This window comes from Stegastes partitus, unplaced genomic scaffold (assembly GCF_000690725.1).
Source record: "Stegastes partitus isolate 25-593 unplaced genomic scaffold, Stegastes_partitus-1.0.2 Scaffold425, whole genome shotgun sequence".
Lineage (NCBI taxonomy): Eukaryota > Metazoa > Chordata > Actinopteri > Pomacentridae > Stegastes > Stegastes partitus.
Window position 1 is genome coordinate 362280 of NW_007578156.1, and position 17198 is coordinate 379477.

A 17198-nucleotide genomic window follows, 5' to 3' on the forward strand; every position below is an offset into this window, starting at 1 on the left:
GTAAATGTCAAATCATGCTGTTCCCTGGAGGGAAACTGCTTCAAATGTGCACATTTGTCACCAATTGTGTGAAGTACACACTATTTGTAGTTAAATCATCCAAGTGTGCAATAGCACTGTTATATCTTTAAATACCAATACATTATACTTGACATTGGTGGAAGAAATCAAGCATACTTAAACATACACATCAAAGAACTACAGGACAGCATTAAAAATGTGTCTGAAAGCTCAGCAGGTGAAACTACTCCTCTGTGGTGAACAAACAGCAGCCAGGAGATGCTAAAATAACTGCGCCTTAAACGCATCTCAGTGCTGACCACAGTCTAATGCGCTGCTCTTAATTTTTCCAATGGGGTCAGAGCAGTGAGGAGAGAATCAAGACAGGCAGAGCCACCACCGTCCTCCTGCAGCCCTGCTGAGTCCGTCCGGACCCGAACAAACGCAGCTACACAATACCTGACAAACGAGCGCGCCTCAAGTTGCTGTGCCCTCCTCGTGAACGCTCACGTGAACACGGCCACTCATTGCGACTAAAATTAACTTGGAGAAGTTCACAAACGCGGACACACACGCACGGTGCTCGGTTAAAACACAGCAGCGCACAGTGCTGCGACTGCTGCTAAAACGACTGCGTCGCACCGAGCCGCCTCTCCTCCCTCCTCCGATCTGCCTCCCACCAAACACTACTCTGCTCTGAACGCATCCATGACCGCAGCGGCTGACAACCGACACCTGCGACCGACGAAAAGCGTCGCCTGCTGTTCAGCTGAGCCGCTGTGTGGAAAACCACAGGCCGGCATCGGCCGCTAGATCCACCGACGGAGCACAGCCATGTTGCAACGAATGAAAAAATTAATCATGTATATAAAGGACCCGCATCTTCCCTACCACGCCGGCTTCAAGGTAGTCTCATCAATCGCCTGATGGCAAATTGAATACCCAGCCTTTCACATGACACCGTTATTTCCTCGCTCCGTTTTATGTACAAAGCAAACCGCAGTGCCGTGGGATTACATGATTAGATGGAGGTGTTGAAGTGAGCCTATAAAGCAGCGTTTGGCAATAAAGAAGCAATGGCCACGTAATTAGCTGCACATTTTTTCACTGTCAGTTGCTTTGATGAGTACATACACAGCTGAGGGGACCCAAACAGTGACATGGGTTATTTTATTTCGATATTTAGAAAATAACTCGGTTTGCAAAATGCATAAAATGTACAATCACATCTTGTCCAGAAACATCTGTCAGTGATCCAGTTTTCCTCACATCAAACCTATAATCTGTGACAGCACTCCAGTCTGGCTGGAGCTATTTTTAAAACACTTTTCAGCATTTTTATTGCCAAGAATAGACAGAACCCGTGAACAGGAATCACAGAAGAGATATGCAGTAAGAGTCCATCTGCTGGGAATCAAACCTGCGACTCATTGCTTAATGGCACTTCAGCCCATAGGTCCACAGTGCATGCTGCTTCTTGTACTATGACAGCAGGGACAGGCCCTCAACAGGACATCTTGGGATAATGGATGGATGGTATACACTCCAACTCTTTTACTATACTTTTTAGCCTATTACCGATAAAATAAATTAAATGTGCTTCTTTGGCTCTGATGCTGCCAGCTCTCTCACTGTAGTCACTCCCGGTTTTCTCAAGCAAAGTCCCACCCACAGCACTATAAGACTGGTTAGATGTTGCCAATAACAGCTAATCAACAACGAAAGCTATCGTTAACAGACAGGGACATACCAGCACATTTGCAGAGCAGAGATGTATTTCAAAGGTGAGGTAGCAGATAATGCTGAAGTTGTCATAAACACCACAAAATTCCTGTTTTTACGCTCAAAATACCCAAACACATCTCTTGTTGGTGTCAGTGCAACTGGAACTTATTTTGCAGACAATGTTAGGCCAAGACTGTTACGAACTGACAGACACATCTATCTAGTGGAGACACAACCCACAAAAACGGAACCATAAGCGGAGCCACTTCCACATAAGCTGCTTCCACAGTGGCTATGGCTACGCTAAGCATGTAAAATCACACTGGAAACAAAAAAAAAAGCATATGACATTTCTTCCTGCAAGGAATTATAACCCAGTTTGTATATTGTTAGATGTGGTATTTAACAAGGGTCCACTGTGAGGGAAAAAAGCCAAATCAACCACACAGATCAAATGTAGGCATGCAGAATGGGTGTGAAAAAAAACTTACTTTTAACCAAACTAAACCACCTTTGGCAAAGTAATTTAATGAATTAATGTTTTAAGTAAGTAGAGTCCTTGCAATTACCTTACATCAACCTTTCTCAGTAAAATACTTTTTCAGTCCTGATTGGTCATAGCGAGCTGCTGAACAGCTGAATTCAGGAATGAACTGTTGACTACTGACAGTACAGCAGATGTCCAATAGATGCTGACAGCCACTGGACATTGTTCAAAGCCTGCAGACTTACACGTTGTAAAGACACAGATTCATTCTCTTGTGTGTAAATCTGACAGACACAGAAATGGACAGGATGGGTTTCAAAAGGCCAAAACTCAGAACCAGACCTTTGTTTGTCCTTTTCCTCCTCTTCCTCGCTGTCCTGTCTCTTCCTATGCGTCTCTCCTCTGGTTGGTGCTTCAGTGAACAGTTTCTGAGAATTCACAAGGTGTGTATGTCAAAGTCCTGGAAGTAGTTACGGTACAGCATTTTTGCAAAGTTTACCAAGTTCAACAGAAGACACTTTTAATACCACAGAGAATGCAATTTAGAACCTGTTCTTCAAACTACCCAAAGAATAACAATAATACTTGTCGATGTGGCATAACTTTGAGGTAAATTACAAAAAAATATAAACAAATATCATCATTATCCAACAATCTGCAGATTAACCTTCCTATTAACTGAATAATTTGTTAAACAGTCCAAAACTCAAAGATAATCAGTTTATTTTAATACAACAAAAAAGCAGAAAATCTTTTGAGAAACTGAAATCGGAAAAAGATATTTTTTGCTTGAAAAATGCCTGAAATGGCCAATTATCAAAACATGTCATTGAACTAACTGATTAACTAACGACTCATTTTTGCTCCACTATAATCAAATAGCTATAAAACAAAACCCTGATATGGATTAGGGGTCCAACAAACAACTAACAATAGCTGATAACTGAATTAGCTGTTGACATCACTGCATATTTTTCGTGCTGACTAGGAATGTTCTGACATTAAGCCATTGCTGCTTACTATGTGTCACAACCTGATGTGAGTCACTGTCCAGCGTTCACTGCTGACCTCAGCACAAGAGAACTGCAAGAGCACTGGCTGAGCCACAAATAATAACCAGAGTTTCTGCCAGAGTAGTGAAAGCCTGGCGGGTCTACACTGGTGTCATCCTTTGTAAGTTTTTACAAGTACTGTAGGACCCTACCATAATCCTGCTATCAGTCTGGGGCTGACCCACGCTAGTCCCCCTCAAGAAATGCACTTGACTCAAGTAGTGTACCAGCCATCAGAACATCAATACATCCATATTATCTTAACTGGCCCCATCTGTCTCTTTACCTGCCCTTTCTGAGTGCCTGTCCTTCAGGGTGCACAGCTTTTCAACGTAATGTAATAAAGCTGCATATCAGACACTGTAGTGTTTCAGCAACACTTCCTATAATCACAAAACACACATATGCTACATACATTGTCTTTATTGCTAGTTAGAAAATGCCTAAAATGACCTCAACCTACATTTAAAAGCTGACACCTAAATAAGAGTCATTAGCTAACTGTGCAATTTACAATCAGAACAGCCAATTATTTGTTTGAAATATGGATTAATTGTTCAACTATCAAAACTGTTATTAGTTGCAGCTTTAATCTGGATATGTCGGAAATTCTAAATGTATCGGTACGGAGATAGAATAACCAATTTTTAAAAAGGTAATAAATCTGAGACTTCTAGGCAAGATGTTGAGACGTTTGTGTGTCTACATCTTCAACTGTCATCACAAACATAAAAAAAGTCTGGAGGTGCAGTAACTTATAAGCAACTGACCTTGGATTGACTGTCAGCAGTTGCATTGCTCTTCTCGGCAGACTTCTCTCTTTTGCAAGGTGGGGCTTTAGGGGTTTCCTTTAAACCTTCAGCCTGAGCCTCTACTGTCATCCTGTGCAGCGGTGAGGAATCTCTTTCAGGTTTCCCTTCCTAAAGGGAAAAAAAAGAGAGCAGTGAAACATTTGATGCATTGAACCAGAAATATGCTAAGCCTGCTTTTAGTGCATCTGTGCAGACCAAGTCTACCAACAGAGCTTTTCAGTAAAGTAGGTCCTATATTTCAAGACAGACACATCATCAGCTAACTTGTCTTATACGTGCAACAAGGACAACTTTGCATGTCGGCTCATGGTTATTATGCTGACTTACTATCAACAATAGCTTTACCCGTGGATATAAGAGGCAGGACAGCACTCATTGTCACCTGAAGCTGCATACAGACAAAGCTGTGTCAGGAAGAATTCTAGGCCTGAACTCTTTTCCTCAAAGAGGCACTGACAGAAAACCCCTGCTTGATCAGAGATTATTACTCTGCTGGGAGTGTATCACACCTAAAACATACAGATTCTGTGAAAGGTAAGATACACATGCCTCTTTGCAATACTATGTCTGAATGGACAGATGTGCACCAACAACTGCTTCTGCCAGCAAAAGAATGAGGCAGACTGCAGTCGAATGGTGCATCAGTTGTCAGAACGCCACCTGAGTGACAAATATTTTGGTAAATATGGCAATATTATATTTAGCTGCCTGCCATGGTGCTCAGGCACAGCAGTCCGACATGGGCTAATAAACAGCTGAATCGTAGTTACATTTTAGCTGCCTTTATCATGTTGTATGTAAAACACGATTCTGATCCTGCATCATGAGCAGTGTTTGTGACTATGGCTAACACAGTGGAGTTATTTTAACTGTATGTAAAGTCAGCATATATCCAGCTGCCATAAATTCCCCAAACCAACAATGATTTATCATGGTTACTTGAGGAGAAAAATTATGTTTTTTTGTTTGTGCTTAATTTTGGTCAATCTGTACAAATTGGATGCAACTTTGCATCAATACAAGTTATTACTTATGTGTGTCAGGGACAGACAAAGCCTACTTTTAGATCACTTACCCGTCTGCCTCTGGAGGTGGTGCGGGTTTTCTCTTGAGAAGATGTCGATGAGCCAGAGGACCGAGATGATGAGGACCCAGAGTCTGATTCTGAGGAAGAGGAATCATTAGATGAAGATCTTTGTCTTGTTCGTTTCTCCTCCTTCTTTGCATCTCTTCCCCTGCGCTCTGCAGCTTCCATTGAGCTTGAAGAACTCTTGCTTTCATCTACTTCTTTTACTTTTTTGATGGAGTCCTTGGCAGTCTGTTCAGTCTTAGCTGAAGCTGCTGGTTGTTTATCCTCCAATACAAGCCTTGCGGCCCCTTCTTCTTTGGGACTTTGGCCCAGTGCAGTACTAACAGCGGCCTGCTTCTCAGACGGGGTCCTTGCAGATCCAGGCGGCCCAGCGGCAACCTCCTGGTTTGTCCGTATCTGCTGACCTTCCTGTTCTGTGGAGGGTTGGTGTCCTTCCAGTGGTTGTTCTCCGACACTGGTGGGTGAGGAGACAGGTGAGGCTCGAGGCTGGGGGCTGTCGGAGAATGTACGGGGTCGCTTAATAACCATGGAAGTGGATGAGGGTTGGGGCTGAAGTGCGGAGTCCCTGATGAAGCGAAACTTCTTGAATGAGGAGTGTGGTGACAGAGGTGTAGGTGACATGGGTGCACCAGGCTCTGCTGCTTGGGCTTCACTCCGGGATACAGGAGCATCTTCCTGCTCTCCTGCCTCTGTCGATGGCTTTGCAGCTGGTCCTGTGGAGAGGGAAGGAGGAGTGGGCAGGGGGGTGAGACCAACCTCGCGACCACGTTTGGTTGGAGGGAGGTGACTCTCCTTCTCCTTTTCAGCCATCCTTGCTCTCTCTCTCTCCAGTTCCAGTGCCCTCTCCTGCTCCTTTTCTTTTTGCATGGCCTTCTCCTTCTCTAACCTATCGCGTTCAAGAGCGATTGCCCTCTCTTGCTCTAAAGCTCTCTCCTTCTCCTTTCTTTCCCTCTCCAAGGCTTTTGCCCTTTCAAGTTTCTCCTGCTCTAGAGCTTTCTCCCTCTCCAGCCTCTCTTTCCTCTCCTTCTCAGCTCTTTCCTTCTCCATCCTCTCCCGTTCCAGAGCTGCTTCTCTCTCTGCCCGCTCTTTTTCCTCCCTTTCTCGTTCCAAGGCTTTTTCCCTCTCTATCCTCTCTTTCTCCAATGCTCTCTCTCTTTCTAGTCTTTCTTTTTCCCTCCTCTCTTGCTCCAACCTTTCTTTCTCAAGGGCTTTCTCTCGCTCCAATTTTTCTTTCTCTAGAGCTTTCTCCCTCTCCAGTCGTTCTTGCTCTAGAGCTTTTTCTCTTTCTATTTTCTCTTGTTCTAAGGCTCTCTCTCTTTCAATTCTCTCACGCTCTATTCTCTCTTGCTCCAAAGCCCTCTCTCTTTCTATTCTTTCCTGTTCCAAGGCTTTCTCCCTCTCTATTCTCTCTTGCTCCAACACTCTCTCCCTCTCTAACCTTTCCTTTTCCAACCGTTCCTGCTCCAGAGCCATTTCTCTCTCAATCCTTTCCTTCTCTTTTCTCTCAGCCTCTAGAGCTCTTTCCCTCTCTATCCTCTCTTGCTCCAGAGCCCGTTCTCTCTCTTCCCGTTCTCGCTCCAAAGCCTTGGCTCTTTCTAGCTCCAACGCTCTCTCCCTTTCTTCTCTCTCCCTCTTTTCCCTCTCCTCTTTTTCTCTCTGCAAGCGTTCTTGCTCAAGGGCTCTCTGCCTTTCCAGCTCCCTCTGCCTTTCCAGCTCTCTCTGCCTTTCCAGCTCCCTCTGCCTTTCCAGCTCCAAGGCCCTCTCTCGTGCTAAAGCTTGCTCTCGCTCTTCCCTCTCTTTAGCCAGAGCTTGTTCCCTCTCTTGCCTCTCTCGTTCTAGAGCAAGTTCCCGCTCCCGCTGCAAAGCCTTTTCTCTTTCTTCTCTTTCTAAGGCCTGCTGTCGCTCAAATCTCTCTCTCTCCAGAGCTCTCTCTCTTTCCTCTCTCTCCAGTGCAAGGGCTCGTTGCCGCTCCTCCTCCATTGCTCGCTCTTGCTCAAGTTTTCTCAGCTTCTCTTGCCTTTCCAACTCAAGTGCCTTTTCTCTTTCCATCTCTAACTCTCTCTCTCTGTCCCTCTCTTCTGCTGCAGTGGCCTTGAGTACACTCACGGGTGCTTGAATATGGGACGAATGTGCTCCTGCGACACCCTGGTTGGTGCCTGGAATCATGGGAAATGGTACATGGCCTGCAGTTTTGGCTGTGTGAGTGATGGCAGATACCAAACCCTCTGGAGGCCCTCTGCCAGGAAACGTTGCAACTAAAGGTGAACTGCTGTCCTGCCTATCGCCTTCCCCATCTGCACCATGCCAACTTGCTCCGGAGAAAGCACCTTCCGACTCCATTTTACGTGCCAGAAGGGTCAGCGGGCCAGGCTTTCGCTCGGCGTGCCCACTCCTCTGTGGCTCGGGGCTGCTACTGCGGCTGTCGCTGCTGGAGGAACCAGAGCTGGAAGTACTGGGTGAGCCCCTAGCTGGGGCAACATCTGGACTAGGTGGGCTCTGTTTAGGGGTGTCAGGTAAGGGGAATGATAACTCTGGAGGTGGGGAGGGAGGTGGAGTTGGCTGGCGGAGTTGAGGAGACAAAAGGGAAGGGATGTGTTGCTGCTGGGGTTGACAAGATGCTCCAGACCTTTCTCTTGCTGTGGGAACTCTAGCTGGCTCTCTGAGGTTTCTCCTTCGAGCACCGCTGTCCCAGTCATCATCGTCACCATCCTCCTCGCCATCCTCGCTATCTTCATCATCGCTATCACCAGCGACTTCGCTGGAAGCAGAGCCTCTCTCTGGCCGGTGCTCAACGCCAGGAACGCGCATGGCCACAGAGCCAGAAGGAGGTGGATTGGACATGTCAGCCTCCTGGTTCCTGTTAGCTTGTCCCTCATTCACAGCACTAAACAATCCATCACCAGAGGGACCGGGCGGCTTGTGCTGCTCAGGCAATGCTGGTGTGACATCCTGAAAAGAAGAGAAATCAATCTGAGATATATTTCGAAGGATTATGCAACTGTCTCCCGTGTAAATAATCTGGCACAAATCTTACCATTGAGTCAAATGCATCATCTTTTCAAGCTAAGACAATGCAGACAAAACGTTTAAAAAGCACGACCGATCACAATAGGTAATAAAGACAAAGTGCTGCCTAACCTGGGCTGGAGGAGGACATGATGTACTGTTGTTAACTTCTGCGTGGTCATCTTGATCTGCTCACCAAAGACAAATAAAATCACATAAATGCTGTTCATAATTACTACAACTTGAACAGCAACTTACACAACAGCAGCAGTGGATTCGACCGACTCTTACCGTTTGTTTCATATGCTTCGCGAGCCTCTCTCTCCAGACGCTGCCTCAGGAGCTCCTGTTGCTTAGCCAGATATTGCTTGATAAAGCTGTTCTGGCTCATTTCCTCACCAATCTAAAAACAAAGAGAAAATTAAAAATATGACAAGCCTTCAAGGCCACTCGCACTTACTTTGTGCTGAAATTTCCAAGAACTGTGCTAAGGCACATTTTTCATTTCTACCCAAGGAGCTATTACTTGCCTCAACCTTTGAAATGAATAAAAAGTATCTTTGAGACTCTTACCTGAGAGTTTGGCTGCAGTCCAATATGAGCAGTGGAGGTCCTCTGCAAATTCTCCAGCATGAGAGCCTGTTATTGAGACGAGAGACTTTATTCATGCAGTGCAAATAAGAGGACAATATTCTTCCAGAGACAACCTGACTGCTGCTATGCTTTATCATGTCAGCAAATACATCAATCCTACTTAAAGTATTACAAGTTTCTGTGTTTCTTGGCATACCATGCATATAAATGTGGCAAACATTATAAAGCATCACTGCCTCCTGTTCTTAGTAAAGTTAGATCTGGAAAATTTTGATTTTGACACATCTTTAGTGTTGAACAAACAAAAATTACTGCAGAAAAAGAGAGGATGACATGCAACACAGTTCCCTGGTCAGAAGCAAATAAGTAAGATGGATAATAGTCACAATATACAATCAAATCCCAATCAGCATGGTATCACAAGTTGTGGTGACAGCAAACTAGACTGGGAATAATGTGAGCAGGTTTACAAACAACAGCTACTGGAGCTAATTCCGTTCAATCTCAAACATTACCAGTAAAATGCTTTTTTTTTTTTTAACATTTCCATCAGTCAAAGCCTTGACACTCAATGTCACTCATGCAGCATTGCTCCAACTCTACGGCTTATGCCCCTTCAACTTGCGTGGGTACACAAGCATTTAAACAAAAAACACTCAAGTATAACGTTCAATAAGAATATGGTGTCTGTTATAATGTCTATGCTATGAGGCCAAAGTTGCGCACAAATCAAAGCATCCACATTTAAGAGGGTATCTACGAACACCTTCGCTGGTACTAACTAATATAGCAACACATACTGCTACGGGTCTTAAAGTAAGTATGCAATGTGACATAAAGTTCAGAATTAACACGTCAGAAAAGCGCGGCATGAAGCTAAAGTGGCATAATGAACGCTTATATGGAAAAGAGAAGGTAAACACCAGTTGCAGCTTTCATGGTGCAATTCGGCGGACAAACGATAACCAGACTACCCAGTTAAATAAAGCAAAGAATGCCTTTTCTGACCCAGTAGGTCAGTTTGAATAGCTATCGCAATGTAAACAAACTGGCTAATGTAAGACCGATGGCAGCTCCCGGGCCCGAGGTACGTTTTTGGAGGTAAACTGTCCCTAAATTTGGCGAAACCTGTCTATTCAAATGAAACGCATTAACGTCAAATTAGCATCAGGAGCTGGCTACTTGAACTTATCGAGCTAGTTAGTAATGCTAACGGTAACAGTGTTCATCTCCCGGCTAAACTCATGCACTCCGACAGTGTACACATAATTAAGGACAACATACACAGCCAGCCGCTAAGGCCACTGCTCAACTCACTGCGTTAGCCCGGGAAGCTAGCGAGCTAACAGGACAACATCAACCCAACATACACTTTGAGATTAGCCACCAAGTTGACTGAACTCCTGCTCTTACTGCGGCTGGAACATTTCTGTGCAGTCCAAACTGCGCTTAAACACAGCACAGAGGAAATGGGCGCATTTTTCGGGTGATGGCTTGACGTTAACCTCGACAACTCTACTACGCTCGGCAGTAACGATACTCAGTTGTCGGCCCTCGAGAGAGCATCAGCCCGTCTCATCGTTAACGTTAGCTCGCGGGCTACTGTGGTCCCGCGTTTCACGTTAGCGCTTACCCCCTTGAGCCTTTTAATGAGAGTATTCTTCTGTCCGCTTTTCGACAGTCCCCTCTCCTCCAGAGCGGCTTTTAAGTCCGCTACTCGAAGGGACTGGAGCGGTCTCCCGTCCAGCGTAACGTCTTCGAGGTCCGCCATTTTCCGTTCCTCTAGTCAGTTCCCAGCGAGAGCGACGAGCAACGCCTTCCTCCACCAAGCGTCACCGACGACGACTTCCCCCCTAGTCAAGTATCAAATAAATAAAATGTTCCCCCACATTTGAAGTCCACAATCCACAAAATTAAATGTAAGTCCCGCTAAATACAGTTGGTAGATATATAGAGTACAAACTGCTTTTCTGATATTTTATTTTTTCAGCGACAAAACTTGCGCAAAATCTGCGCAAGCGTGACTTCCGACACAACACGGCTAATTAACCGCGTCCACTTCCTGTGTATATTTGTTAACCGGAGATTAACAAGACTACAGCTCGGCGTCGCTGCGCTTCAAATATGACAATAATAAGGTGATTTACGCCATTACAAATATGGATACTCACAACCATGTATGTTAGGAGCAGTTATTTTTTTTAGGTAATGCTGGCTTTAAAGTCTAACTAAGCTGCTATCTAAGCTACATGTAAACGTCTGCCTCGGCAGCTGGCATTGCTAATTAACTTAGAGCAGGGGGGGAGCTAACTTTAATCACTCTGCAACAAAGTTTTACAAGATGTCGTGGTTCAGTCATGTCAACCAAGGCTCAAATCAGCAACTTCCAGCCACAGACATCCTGTGCAGCTCTCACAACTCCAGCCTCAGTCCCATGCAGGGATCAGCCACCATGGCAACGCACGGCTGGACCGGTTTCTCCTCACCCAGCTCGGATGACTTCCCATCAGCCCCCCAGGGTGTAGCCAGCCCTCCCAGCCTCGAGAACCTCTCCTGCGCTTCGGTTCAAGTTCGAGAGCCGGAGCCCATCTCCTATGTCACCTTCCAGGAGCAGCGGTGCGTCCTGAGCTGGTTTCAGGGCTGGACCGGCGCTCAGAGGGAGCGGTTCCTGCAGGATCTGCTGGGGAAAGCTGTGCCGGGGAAAGTGTGCACCCTCCTGGATTCACTCAGCACTCTTCAGGTACTCTTTAGCACTGTCACATCATGCAAGGGTGTTGTCCAGAGAGTTATATCATTTCAGTTATATCACTTCTCTTGTTGCATCCTGACCAGGTTAAAGACAGACTACCAAACATCTTTGAATGCCAGCTGCGCCTGTGGACCCAGTGGTTTGAGTCTTGGGGAGAAGAGGAGAGGAATCACTTCCTGCACATGCTGGAGGAGAAGGACCCAGAGTTTGTTGCACACTTTTACAGGAGTGTAGCCGGGACAGCAGGACGGGACTGAGCGATGTGTGCGTTTCCACAGAGAACAGCAGCAGAAATAGAGGTGACGTGGTTGAGAAGGCATATTTGTTGTGAGGTAGCTATCTTGAGAGAAATGCTGGTGTAACTGTCATGAGACTTGCTGCTGAAGCTTAATTACATTTCAAGATCCTAAGTGTTCATTCCATATAAGCGTTTTTTTACGCAGTTTTCTATAGATTCTCCAAGGTTGCATCACACAGTATACTACTTTTGTATGAAGTTCATCATGACTGAAGCTCCGCCGTTTCACGATTCACTGAACTTGAAATACATTTAGGAATAATGAAACCTTTGTTGTTGTTTTTTTACTGTTGGTTAACACACATTGGATGACATAGACAAGACTTCTTTTTTTTTAAAAAGGAGAATAAACAAAATGTATTATTGTATTTTATTGTCTGAGACACTCAACAGCAGTATTTACAGAAATATCAATGAGAGCTATTCTGCAGATGTTCATAACTGAGATGCATAAATTCGACATACAGGACCAAACAGAACTTGTGATGTTTCTTATTTTATCCAGTCAACTGATCCAGGAGAAAGTAAAACTATTGGATTCGGATTTGCAGTATTCTCAACACAAAAATTGACAAATGGATAGATTTTGTCTGTAAATGTTTGACCTACAAAAGAGTACAAATGAGATCTGGCACCAGCGTCGTAGAAAGAGATCTGTCCCTTTTTGTAGTCCAGCAGGACGCCCAGTGTAAGAGGTTGTGTTGGACAAACAATAGGAACAGACCTCCTATCTAAAGCTCTGTACTGACCCTGTTTGTTCAGGACTATAGTCCAAAAACCCCTTGTCGGATTGAATGTAAACGATCCCCTTCTTGGAGCAGATTCGCTGGCCATCCCAATGTGGAAACAACTCTTCCCAGCTACAGACACCTCCCAGTAATGTCGGCCACTCGAGTAACCAGTCGCACCCAGGGCAGCAAGAATCACGTCAAAACGGCCCAGATGGTCGGGGACATTTTGTGTGGAATCAGTGGTGGACATCTCGGTGTTGTCTGCAGACAGTACTACTCTTGAGTTCGCTGTGTCTGGATCAAAGGTCGTCTTTGCTGTGAACAAAGAAATGGAAATTCTGATTACGTCATATTCCTGAAATGAAAATGACAAAGTTAAAAGCATGTTACTGATGTGAAAATGGATGAATCACAAGTGAAAGTTATAGACATGAAACGGAACAGTTGAGGCCTGACTTTGAGTCACTAGCATGAGTCCATCTCCAAAACTCTGGATTCTGCATTTCCCATAATGCAACTGGCCTGTCACATTATCAGATTGTCCCTACATGATTACAGTGGTCTAAATATTTCACAGTAAAGATCTACAGGAAAATAAATGAATAAATATCACAATGCCCCTAAGGAGACTGTCCCTGTTTAGTTTATAAAGTCTTTTAAAAAATGAGACAACTCTGCTGACAGCAGGCCCAGTTTTTCCAGGTTTGGACAAAAACAAGGCTGCAAGGTGGCTCGGTGGTTAGCTCCGTCGCCTCACAGCTAGAAGGTCGCCAGTTCGTGTCCCGGTGAGGACACCCAGGATCTTTCTGTGTGGAATTTGCATGTTCTCTTCGTGCAGCGTGGGTTCTCTCCGGGTTCTCCGGCTTCCTCCCACAAGGTCCAAAATCATGTTGAGGTTAATTGGTGATTCTAAATTGTCCGTAGGTGTGAATGTGAGTGTGCTTGGTTGTCTGTCTCTAAGTGTAGCCCTGTGATAGACTGGTGACCTGTCCAGGGTGTCCCCTGCCTTCACCCTAAGTCAGCTGGGATAGACTCCAGCCCCCCATGACCCTAGTGAGGCTTAAGGATGATGGATGGATGGATGGATGGATGGACAAAAACACAGAACAAGTTTTTTCACAGGCTGAGCAGGACAACTAACTGTGATGACTAAACAAACCTCTCTGTGTATGATTATAATAATGATCCCTTTAAAGTCAACTATACTTTTTCATCAAGTAAGAAGCCTGTTGCAATCAAAGTGTGTGGGCTTGTTTACTTTTCATGACAATAATGATGACAACAAATACTCAAAAAACTGACTGTGTAGGTTTTTTTTTTAAAGGACATGTGGGAAAGGGCCATGAGCGTGAGTCGAACTCATGACCTCCACATCAGGACTGTAGCCCTGTACATGGGACGCCAGCTCAACCTATAGCGGCGCGCCTGCCTGACTGTGTAGGTTTTAAATGAAAATATCAAGGAATCTACAGACTGAAAAAAATCCAAGAAATTAAATAAACTCTTGTGTGAGACTTACTGGCATAGATCGTTTGATCTTCCACATCTTCCTGTTGCTTTTGAAGTTCTGAGGAAAAAGTAAGAACAGCACATGTTTGAGGGGAGCTTTGGTAACATCAAAGTCTGTATGTTGCTGAACTACAGTAATAACTACCTTCTAAATCGTTCTCAAGTTTGTTCTTCTCGTTTTGCAGGTCTAACATTGAGACAAAAAAAAAAAGTACGATTTATGTTTCATCAAGAATCATGTCTTCTCTCACACTGAATACATCTATCAGGGAGATGAACGTACTGTTGTAGTCTTCCAGCAGTTTTTTATTCTCATTGGTCTGTTCATCTAAGTTATGCTCCAGCTGTCTGAGCCTGGCGTCGCTCTCATGCAGCTGCTGCTGTTGGTGCTGAGCGTCGTCCTCTCTCTGTTGCAGTTGTAACATCAGATCTGTCAGATTAAATTTACAGTTAAAAAAAACCCCACATCAAATGCCACACTGGATCTCAAAGGACAAAATGTACATTATTGTGTACGAGCAGTTGTTAAACCTACTGCTTTTTTCGTGCTGCAGCTGATTATTCTCCTTCGTCCGTTCTTGTAACTCCTGGTCCAGTTGTTTGAGCGTGGCGTCTTTGTCGTGCAGCTGCTTCTGCAGGCGATCTGCATCCTCCTGGCTCTGCTGCAGTTGTCTTTCTAAGTCTGTTTAATCAAATATTTCGTTTAAAAAAAAAAAAAAAAAACGAAATCAAATGACCCGGTGGAACTTAAGGACAGGTATTTGTTTAAAATGATAATCAGAGATGTTGAGGATCTCACCGTCACACAGGGGCTTGACATCACTGCAGCACTTTCTCAGCTGTTGGATGTCTTGTGTTAAGTCTGACAGAGGAAGACAGTCAAAACATTAAAACAGTAGCTGTGAGCATTTAAAGAATAGCTGTGATATTTAGTGATTTCCTGTTAAACATCTGATGCAAAGATGGCAATCATTCTCATTTCTGTTCAGCTTCGTATACAGAAACAGCTGACCTGGCTCTGTCTGAAGGTAACAACATCTACCTCCCAGTGCCTCTAAAGCTTATAAACGAACACGTTATATCTTATTTACACAAATTACTCTTTAATTCATCTCTGATTCACCGACCTGGTGGAGGACCGGAGCCTGCTGAACTCCCCCTAAGTCTCTAGCTTCTTCTAAATCTCTCCTTAAAACCTTTTTTTTTTTTTTTTTTTTTTTTAAATAAATGTTTTTATTTATGCTTACACTTTATATCTATTCATTGAACTTCCTCTGTGTGTATGTTTCTCAGCCTTTTCGTTTATTTGCCTATTTTTATTTACATGAAGCACTTTGTCATATGAAGAAAAATGTCAAATAGATTGTTTTTATAATGAAAACTATATTATTATTATTATTATTAACACGTTACTGGGACTTATGTGCTGGAATATTTCTGCTCAAAATCAAACAGCCAAAAAAAACACTACAGATTTTGCTATCTTTGAACAGAGCCAGGCTAGCTGTTTTCCCCTTATCTTCAGTTTTGTGTAACCTTAAATCGAATAGATATGATAGCTGTATTGGTCTTTGCATCCAACTCTTTGCAGAACACAAAGAAATGTGTGTGTCTAGTAGGGCTGGACCCGAATAGCCGAATATTCGGTTGCTGTGCTGGTATTGGGATGGCAATTTTGATTGCCCCCCAAACCCCCCAAACTAGTCTTAGTAGCCAAATGCTGCCTGTGCATCCCGCCCACTTCCAGCCCGTCGGAGCGTATGCACACCCACCAACCCCAACCCCCAACCCAAATCTTGGGGAGTAATTGGGCCGAATATCCAGAGACCAGAAATTTCTATTCGGACCAGCCCTAGTGTCTAGCTGTCAAACTACGCCTTTAAGACATTGCAATGTACAATACACACCTTTATTTGCGCGTTCAAGCTTTGTATTCTCTCTTTGTTGTGTTCTTAGTTGTTGTTCCAGGTCTGAGACAGAAAACAAACAAACAAAAAAAACCCAACCAATTTCGTAAAACCTTTAGCACATATGATGAAGAGTTGTTGGATGAAGCGAAGCAACAGATTGACAAACCGTTAATGTTTTTCCCAGAGACTTCAGATGCCTTTTTCTTGGCCTTCTTCAGCTGTCCCCTCAGATCAGCGATCTCCGTTACTAGCAGACACACACAAAGCTGGAGTGTTATTTTGTTCCTCTAAAAATAAAAAGCATAACTCGAAATGTTCGCAGACAAAATGTGGTCATACTTAAGTTAAAATTCTTTGTGTCTGCCTGCTGGAGTTGAACTTCACTGACTTGCAGTTGCCTGCTTGTAAAATTCAGTCTCTCTTGAAGCTCTGAAAATGATTTACAGATCAATGAAGTTCATAACCATTGAATCTAAATCCGGTATTTGCATTACTTCATTCAGCTGAACTTTTATGTGTTATTCTGTACCAGCAAGGTCTTCAGCGTGGTTCTTTTTGAGGCTTGATATTTTATCCTCCAGTGGTTCGATTTTCCCGTGAAGCTCCATAATCTGAGCCGCTAAAAGACAGACAAAGCCAGCTGCTTTTAGTAATCTGATTCCATTTGATAGTTTAGTTATTTTTTCTGTGACCAAAGTGGAGCGAAAATACTTACACTGATTAGAAATCCTCATATCACTTGAATCCAACATGTGCGTCTTTTCTTTTATCTGATTTCTGATGTCCTCCAACTTATCTTCCAGATCTTCCAAAAAAAAAAAAAGACAGAAAAAGAATATTTCACGTCCCTAAAATATATGTAAATATATAATTAATACATTTGGCTATTGCCTACAGAATCTCACCTTTAATCTTTTCTACTTGTGCCTGTAGCTGACTCTCTTCTTGCTTCTTGAGTCTGGCTATTTCGTCTCGTTGCGCCATGAATTGAAACACTAACAAAAGAATTTCTGAATTAGACAAACTGACTGGATTCAAGACCACAGCAGACATTTCCGATGACATGATGACTCACTCAGTTTAGTATTTTCACTGTTTTCATCTTGAATTTCGTTAATCAAATAATTGAGATGGTCTTGGTATGCTGTAGACAAGAGAAAGGGAAAGCTATTACTGTATTTCATAAGAGTGCATGTAGTTTTTACTGTTTATTGGGGAAAAAAAGGGGGTTATCC

At 43.8% G+C, this 17198-nt stretch overlaps 3 protein-coding genes across 5 annotated transcripts in view; 1 reads left to right on the forward strand and 2 right to left on the reverse strand.

The window, feature by feature from the left end:
* Positions 1 to 10572, reverse strand: part of acin1a (apoptotic chromatin condensation inducer 1a) — a 30856-nt gene extending 20284 nt beyond the window's left edge. For all 3 annotated transcript variants that reach the window (XM_008286007.1, XM_008286006.1, XM_008286005.1), the window contains exons 1-7: positions 10400 to 10572; positions 8746 to 8811; positions 8464 to 8575; positions 8305 to 8360; positions 5152 to 8115; positions 4035 to 4184; positions 2555 to 2640 (exon numbers count right to left, since the gene is read on the reverse strand). In XM_008286007.1, coding sequence (XP_008284229.1) covers positions 2555 to 2640; positions 4035 to 4184; positions 5152 to 8115; positions 8305 to 8360; positions 8464 to 8575; positions 8746 to 8811; positions 10400 to 10537 — 3572 coding nt within the window. In that variant the 5' untranslated portion in view covers positions 10538 to 10572. The remainder of the gene's footprint in view (positions 1 to 2554; positions 2641 to 4034; positions 4185 to 5151; positions 8116 to 8304; positions 8361 to 8463; positions 8576 to 8745; positions 8812 to 10399) is intronic.
* Positions 10573 to 10840: 268 nt separating this feature from the next.
* Positions 10841 to 12181, forward strand: cunh14orf119 (chromosome unknown C14orf119 homolog). Its single transcript, XM_008286011.1, has 2 exons — positions 10841 to 11506; positions 11599 to 12181. Exons 1-2 carry the CDS (start codon positions 11108 to 11110, stop codon positions 11770 to 11772), a joined length of 573 nt encoding a protein of 190 aa, XP_008284233.1. The 5' UTR covers positions 10841 to 11107; the 3' UTR covers positions 11773 to 12181.
* LOC103360307 (myosin heavy chain, fast skeletal muscle) overlaps positions 12150 to 17198 on the reverse strand; it is a 16773-nt gene continuing 11724 nt past the window's right edge. Inside the window, exons 30-42 of the mRNA XM_008286010.1 lie at positions 17039 to 17107; positions 16869 to 16958; positions 16679 to 16768; positions 16493 to 16582; positions 16303 to 16392; positions 16130 to 16210; positions 15961 to 16023; positions 14853 to 14915; positions 14589 to 14735; positions 14337 to 14483; positions 14199 to 14240; positions 14064 to 14111; positions 12150 to 12859 (exon numbers count right to left, since the gene is read on the reverse strand). Coding sequence (XP_008284232.1) covers positions 12306 to 12859; positions 14064 to 14111; positions 14199 to 14240; positions 14337 to 14483; positions 14589 to 14735; positions 14853 to 14915; positions 15961 to 16023; positions 16130 to 16210; positions 16303 to 16392; positions 16493 to 16582; positions 16679 to 16768; positions 16869 to 16958; positions 17039 to 17107 — 1574 coding nt within the window. The 3' untranslated portion in view covers positions 12150 to 12305. The remainder of the gene's footprint in view (positions 12860 to 14063; positions 14112 to 14198; positions 14241 to 14336; positions 14484 to 14588; positions 14736 to 14852; positions 14916 to 15960; positions 16024 to 16129; positions 16211 to 16302; positions 16393 to 16492; positions 16583 to 16678; positions 16769 to 16868; positions 16959 to 17038; positions 17108 to 17198) is intronic.